At 38.9% G+C, this 7,500-nt stretch overlaps 1 protein-coding gene across 3 annotated transcripts in view; it reads right to left on the bottom strand.

Moving 5' to 3' along the window:
- The window catches only part of LOC137990400 (guanylate-binding protein 7-like), a 27,631-nt gene that overhangs the window by 8,428 nt on the left and 11,703 nt on the right, over positions 1 to 7,500 (bottom strand). For all 3 annotated transcript variants that reach the window (XM_068835680.1, XM_068835682.1, XM_068835679.1), the window contains exons 2-6: positions 7,072 to 7,233; positions 4,341 to 4,498; positions 2,679 to 2,851; positions 2,271 to 2,460; positions 945 to 1,212 (exon numbers count right to left, since the gene is read on the bottom strand). In XM_068835680.1, the coding sequence (XP_068691781.1) occupies positions 945 to 1,212; positions 2,271 to 2,460; positions 2,679 to 2,851; positions 4,341 to 4,498; positions 7,072 to 7,222 (940 nt within the window). In that variant the 5' untranslated portion in view covers positions 7,223 to 7,233. The remainder of the gene's footprint in view (positions 1 to 944; positions 1,213 to 2,270; positions 2,461 to 2,678; positions 2,852 to 4,340; positions 4,499 to 7,071; positions 7,234 to 7,500) is intronic.

Raw genomic sequence — 7,500 nt, 5'->3', positions numbered from 1 at the left:
GACATACCTTATCCTGCAGTAGCTTTGGCAAACGCAGTGAGTGAATCTTAAGATTAGCAATGACAGCCGCAAAAACGCAAAGGAATCCATCTCCCCTTTGGCCGATTGAGTCTCATTTTTTTTTAAACGACGGCGTGGTTACGGCAACGACGATGCCACAATACAACAATATCATTGGTTAAAAGTGGAAAAATAATCACGCTGCACGTGCGGCACGCATTTTAGCACAAATGCGTGCGGTGTCACTGTACAACAACGACGTGAAATCACCAGATTTGAGGTTTTGACGACGTAGGAATGCAACAATTTTCAATTTCAATTTCAATTTCAATTTATTTGTTTGTTAGCATTATATAATCATCACAGTCCTAGGCGACCCGCAATTAGCGAAGCTATTCTAGGCGGGCCACCTTTCTAAAACAAGTCCTGTCTCTGTTATTGAACACATATTATTAAATAAAATCCTGTTAAAATCACAAAGTACATACAAAATAAGAAATCAGTTAATTAGTTAATTAATTACACAGTTATCAAGATACACACACAGTTGAAACATTACAATAGACCATTTTCGAATTCTCACGGCTGGACTGGATCTAGCATGAAATGGAGGCTAATGCGGGCAAATCATTTAATTTGCCCGCATTAGGCTCCATTTCATGCTAGATCCAGTCCGGCTGTGAGAATACGAAACTGGCCTATTTAAAAAAATTAGATTTGAATTTAAATTTAGATTTACTTTAACTTTAACTAGAGAACTTTAACTTTAACTAGAGAATCTAGAAACCGCTCATACCAAATGAATATATTTTTACGATACTTCGCTAACATTGTACGACGTAAACGAGATGGAAAAATCGCGAAAAACTTAAGATAGTGCGAAGTTACAATTTGAAGTGACGTTTCCCTACTAAAAAAAACGGATTGTCTGCGGTCTACCGTACCTTCTCCTGTAACAAGTTCTGCATCGTTAAAGCTGTGTTTGGGAGCCAGTTTAGACTTTAGAACCATTTTAAACTCGTCAACTCCACGAAAGAATGATTCGTTAATTTCCTCGTGTACTTCATCCCGGTTGAGGTTTGCTACCACATCAGGGTTGGCTGACGGAGGTGGCAACTTGAAGGCGTCAAAACCAGGAAAGTATCTTAGAATGCTCTCTGCAACGTCCTTAGCAGTATTGCTACTCCGAGGTGATGGACTGGCCTTGAAGACCTGAGAGTTCAAATTAAACTTCTTTTCATAACAATATTTGTCAGTCTTACTATCCACCTCAGACTGTTGAACCAATTTGTTCCAACAATGCCAGCAGCGTTTTGTCATGAGGAGTGCCACTGACATATAGACCACTTGGAAAATTCATTTTGACTTGGCCACGTACTTGGCATGGTCAAAAAAATCAGTGGTTTCCATCAAGATAGGTAACTATTTAAAACACCCCGTTTTGCTGATGTTTTCGCAACACTTGCCTTGTGCATGGCTTTTGAAGACGGAAAAAGCGCCGTGGTGTAGCTTGCGGCCGAGCAATGAATGGGAATCATTGAATGTAGGGTTAATGTCACAAACGACATCACATCGCTGTTATCAAAGTAACGTTCCTAAGGAGTTAGATACTTTTACTGAATGAATAGCTGCGATATCTTTTAACTCTGCCAGAAAGTGTTAGACAACTTTATTCGTGAATAAAGGAATAAAGGAAGGTTTTATTTGGAAAAGTCATACGCGACAGTTAGAGTAAAATCTGTTAAGTCTCACCCCCGGGTGTCAATGGGATAAATAAATTCATGCAAGACGAAAGCTGAAGAACTGTTATTTCGTCATATTTTAGTTTTTCCCGAATCATTAAGTTTGGAAGTCATCAACATGAAATAATCTTTAAATTACAAGAGTATGTCGATTTAAAACGCGAACAGTTACGTTAATTTGTGCCAAAAGTGCGTTAATTTGCTGGTTTGTTACACTATATGTGAGTGACATTTTTTGGAGGAGCAATTAAGAAATAGCAATATTCTTGTCATTACAAAAATTGATGTCCTATTTCTTTTGATATTCAATTTTGCTAACCATGGAACAAAAGAAGTCATTGTCTCAACAGCCAGTTAGGTTCAGGTTAGCATATTAATATCAATGGGTGACGTCACGACAAACATCGCAATTGAAGTGTACGTGCAAGTTCAGTGTACGAGAAAACCACTGTGGAAAATTCTTGTATGTTGCTGCTTTGGTTGCAGCAGTACTAATTTTAGCACGTAATAATTCTCTACTGATCTTACCCTTGTAAGGAAGTAATCCTTGATGGTGTGGCAGCCTTTCGGAAGGGTTAACACCACATCCCTCAACAACCAGATAAAGAAGGGAAACGTCTTGTGGAAGATCTTTACGTTTTCCAATGAACTTTCGACTTCACTAGCCGTTTGATCGCCGGAGCACATTTGAATTCGCTGTGAGAGCTTGACAATATAACTTTTAGCATTTAAAGAATCTATAAACAATTGATAATTTGAGTAAGAGGGGATGGAACCTTCAGGGAATTTTCGTTTTCTAACTGTTAAAAGTCAAACCAAGGGTGTCGCAGAATGGAAAAACGTCAGACTCAAGGCTCACAAAAAAAGTGGCTACTAGGAGAGAGCGAGAGAGAAACGACGAGGAAAAAAATCATAGTTGTTAGTGGAAAAGGATACTCCAGTCCATCAAGATCAGTCCTGGTGGGGACTCCAGCCGAATTGTAAATCAGAACTGAAGCGAGAAGGATGGTCAAAGTAAATATGCAGTGATCGTCTAAGCTTTCACCAGTCACAGCGTCGATTCCTTCGGAATCCAGTAGCACCACAGTGAATTCCTGGCCATTGGCGTCCTAGAAAATTACACTTGTTTCTAATTTTTGTTTGCATGGTTGCCAAGAATTATTTGTGGTCTTGTTTTTTATTCTCAAGTGCGAATAGTGTATAGCAAGGTGTTCTCATTTAGAGAATTGCTGACTGATTTAAAACAGAAAAGATGGCTTCTATTAAGGTTGCTCAAACAAGTTTCAACATTTGAAAGAAACGTTCTTATATAGAAGGATTGACACTACAACACTTCATCACTTAACAACAAGGTCATGGTACCATGTTAAACACCAATTATTCCTGAAAAAGAGTCGGTTATTTTTGTGACGTAAAAGGTTACCATGACAACAGGAAAGCCCTGAAAAAACACCCCATATTTTGGTTTAGCTGCTCATATCTCAATTTCTGTAATGTAATCAACATGCCAGAATGAAACTTTCTGCAACTTCAAAAAAAATTCTCTGGGCAGATTCAGAGCCACCTTAAATAATTGGAAATTTAAGATAGCTCTAAATCCACACCACAGAATTTTTTTTTTTTAATGGCAGAGAGTTTCATCTTGGCCTGCTGATCACTTTTGTGCAATAAAAAATTGGGGTCACCTCCTTCATTTTTGAGATATGAGCAGCTAAAGCCAAAATATAGGGTGTTTTTGCAAGGCCTTTCTGTTACCAAGGTAACTGGTTACGTCACAAAATGCCAACAAAGCAAATGAAATCCAAGAAAATGCAATAACCGTGAAGAAGGGAAAAAAGCGATGCATAGAAGCAACTACCGAGGAGGAGATTACTCAACGTAAATCATAATTCAAAATCTCACTTGAGGTGTTTTATTGGCAAGGTTACATATGTTGGAGGGAACATGAGCAAGGCAAATATGTTGCATTGTTTTGCTATTGTTATCACCTATTGTTCTGCCCTGTATTCCCTTGTTACAATAAAAGACGCCATCCAACTTTTCAAACTGTTAATAATAATCAGGTGTTATGTAATATATTCCCCTGAAAAGAACAAAGGAAAACGGAGCCAAGGGATCCATGCATTATCCTGAAGATTGTTCTCTCGATTTGTTCGCCTCTGTGGTTGAAAATAAGTACAATTAGTATAAATACACCGGTGATTATAGAAAATCGCGCGCTCTCATTGGCTCACTATCTCGGATTATCAGCCGATAATCACCTCGACGGACAAAATGGCTGCCAGTAGTCGTTTTGCCACTGTAAATGAAGATGATTTTCGCGTTGAAATGTTTTTTTTTCTTCTCTTTTTTGAAATAATCACCTGTGTATTTATACTAAAACAATTATTCGCCTCAGGCTCAGTGATTAGTGGTGAATATTCACCTCGACTTCGTCTCGGCGAATATTCACCGATAATCACTTCGCCTTCGGCGAATAATTGTTAATTAATAATTTGTTTTACTGCTACCCAAACAAGCTCACAATGAACTCTCGTATCAGCCTATACAAAGTTACTGGAGAAGGAAATTAGGAAACCATTGAATGCGGCTACTTACCTGGAATTTCTTCGGTACAATCCACATCCAAATTCCCATGGTCTCGGGATCAAGTTCATGTCCGAGAGGAAAAACCTCTCCCTGATCAAACACTTTACCTAAGATGTACGATTTGCCTTTTCTACAAGGACCGGCAATGGACACTACACACACGGGACCTGCAATCAAATGAGGAATACATGAATGGAGCCCAGAAATCCGTTGTTGAAAACTACATCCGAGCAAGGAAAAAAGTTATTTGGTGGCATTTGTTGACTCAAAGATAGATGTGATGGACCTTCGTGATATTTAACGAAAACGATAACAATTAGCCCACCACATGTCCGGAGCTTTATGCTATATGTTGTTCTTCATTATCTTTGTCACTTAATCGGTTTTCGCCATAATTAGGGTAAGTAACCAATTTCTGGAACGTGACTAATTAACATTGACGGCTGTTGTTTAAATATGACTTTAAGCCAGCAGTTGGAAGATATGTCTTAAGAAAGAAAGAAAAAAAACGAAACCTTGTTCATTTTTAATACAATGAAAGGGAGAGATACCAGAGGTTATCCCTTTCGAGTGTATCCCCCCCCCGGATCTTATTAACTGAGAGTTTATCTTGATGAGGGAGGAAAATCGAACTACCTGGAGAAAATCCCCGGAGTCCAGATTGATATCGACTGAAACTCAGCTCATATACGAGCTTGAGGCCAGGATTGAACCCGGGTCGCAGAGGTGGAAGGCACGGTTGAGAACCGCTAAGCCACCCTAATTATTACTGGGTTGCCGTATGGCACTCCCAGTCGGAAAATGTCTAGATTTCTCCGTTTTATTTTCCGTGTCAGTAAAAGTCTTGCCTGTCACTCCCCTGGTAAGTGGTGTCTTTGTGCATAGAGCCTTCTGCGCGTATTTTCTTGGGATCCGCGAGAGGGTAGTGGAAATGCGTAGATTTCTCTGATGGACACAGTAGAATCATTAACTTAGCCTGCAATGACGTTGAAAGTCACGTAACGCGAATGGCGTTTTAGTGGATCTTTAAACAAAATATACCCTTATGGAGTTCAATAATGGAAAGTCAGTTGGATAAACTAGGCAGGCGGTGAAATACAAACACCTGGAATCTTAAAAGCGACGAGTAATGGACTTCGACAACAATCTATCGCCCGTCGAGCCGAAATCAAAGGGAGCTGTATTTCTAATATTTTACCAAGTGTGCTGTTATGTAGAACACTGAAACCAAATGGAAAATTCTCTGTTAACTTATGGGTTCAACAAAGACAGAGAACGAATCGAACACCTTAAGTGGATCTGTGATCAACTCTGCACAGTCTTCAGTAAAAAAAATAATTGGAAATGTGACAGCCAAGAATTATTTGAAAGAAAGCTTGTCGTCTATTTTGTGCTTCATTTTTCAAGGAAAAGGTTCTTCATGGAAACGGTTTGATCCTGAAATTTTGTTTGTTGTAATATTTCGCATATTTGACACGATTGATTTTTTTCACTTCACGCACGTAATGAAATAGGAAGGGGTTTTTGCCTCTAATAGCAAATATGTTGTTTGTTTCAAAAAATTGTTCGCTGGAAAAGGTGGCCTTTATGAATTCATCATGTTGTATACTTTGCGAGCTTAACTGGATAGTTAATTTTTATGGCAGTAGTAAAGCATTTTCGTGTCAAAATGAGGTTAGCGTCTGCCGCATGATAATTTTATGATTATGAAAGAAATGTAGATCTTAACAAGTGTTATTGAAATCCGAGGAGAAAATTGGGGGTAACCACGCATTTTCCAAAGATAATTCGTAAATAATATTTGTAAACAGCTTTAAAATACAAAGCAATGTACGGCGTTCTTTCTCAATTTGAAGCCTAATTATCTCTCAAAAATGCATGGTTACCCCCAATTTTCTTTTTGGCTACCAAGAGCACTTACTAAGACCTACTTTCTCCGGATAGTTTTAAACCGCGCAAAAAAATCCCTGTATCAGTAAGCATCATCAATAGGAAACTCGAGTATCTCGAAATGCGCAGAACGTATGCTCAATAACAATAGTAGGCACCGTCCTTAAGTGGTTTTGAACAATATTCTCGTTGGGTGCCCATGTATTTTCGCCGTTAAGGTTTTGGCACTGAAAAAGGTCAGCTAGCATTTTCGGGAAGCAAACAGTTCGTAGGGAAGTTCGTGGAAGGGAACTTCTGAAAGGAATATTATATTCCTCAATATATTTGGGCACTTCAGTTTTCGGCTAGGAAGGCCGAACAGATCAAAGTTTTTTAGCTGATGAATATATGTCTTAAAAATGCTGTAATCCATTACGAGGAAATCAGAGACGTTCATCTAAGGCTTAGAGCGATTTACAGTCGAGTGTTGTAAAACCAAAACCGAAGTAATTACTTTGGCCAATCAAAAAGGACGTAGAAAATCCAGTAAACCAATCAAAACTCGAAGTAATTACACGTAACCGACACAAAACGCGGGCAAATGTGCACCCTCTCGATCCATGATAGGTTTTGGTTTCGCTTCTCATTGGTTGAAAAAGTGGCGCGAGAACTTCGAACCAATTACTGAGTGAAGTAGCCATAAACCAAAGTAATTATCTACTTTCGACACTCAATTGAAAACCACTCTAATTAATTATATCAATTATAAAATTGAAATCCGTCTTTGGATGCCCCGTGATTTGATGTCAGCAGAGATGCCATCGCTCTTCGGCCTTTCAGGGCTGAAAGATACCCGTCTCGTAAAACATACCTTTGATAGTTTTCAGTAGCTCAAGTGCTGTATCAGTCACATAAAGACTGGAACGTTCCTCATCTTCGTTTTTGCTGTACTCGCCATTCTGCTCATCCCACTTGCAGTTGTTGGGAAGACACAACGGGACTGCACAGCTGTTCTTGGACATTTTGCAAATGACTGAAATAAGATTTTCAGAGGTCACTCGTTGTAGTTCCTGGAACTAAATAATAAACTTGAACAGAAACTAAAACAGCGGATAGCTTTGAACACGAGCGCTGATTGGCTACTCAAATTCCGGATATCCTTTGCTATTCACCTCCGAGCAATTTTCGCGGAATTTGCGCCCACAAATGTTGTAATCTTTGCAGGAATAAATGAGTTAAAATCATATGTCTGTGCTATATTATCTCACTATATTAATCCTACAACAATTGCAGCATTCAG

Source organism: Montipora foliosa, unplaced genomic scaffold (genome assembly GCF_036669935.1).
Source record: "Montipora foliosa isolate CH-2021 unplaced genomic scaffold, ASM3666993v2 scaffold_88, whole genome shotgun sequence".
Lineage (NCBI taxonomy): Eukaryota > Metazoa > Cnidaria > Anthozoa > Scleractinia > Acroporidae > Montipora > Montipora foliosa.
The sequence above is the reverse complement of the archived record's forward strand: the minus strand, read 5'-3'. Positions and strand labels throughout refer to the sequence as shown.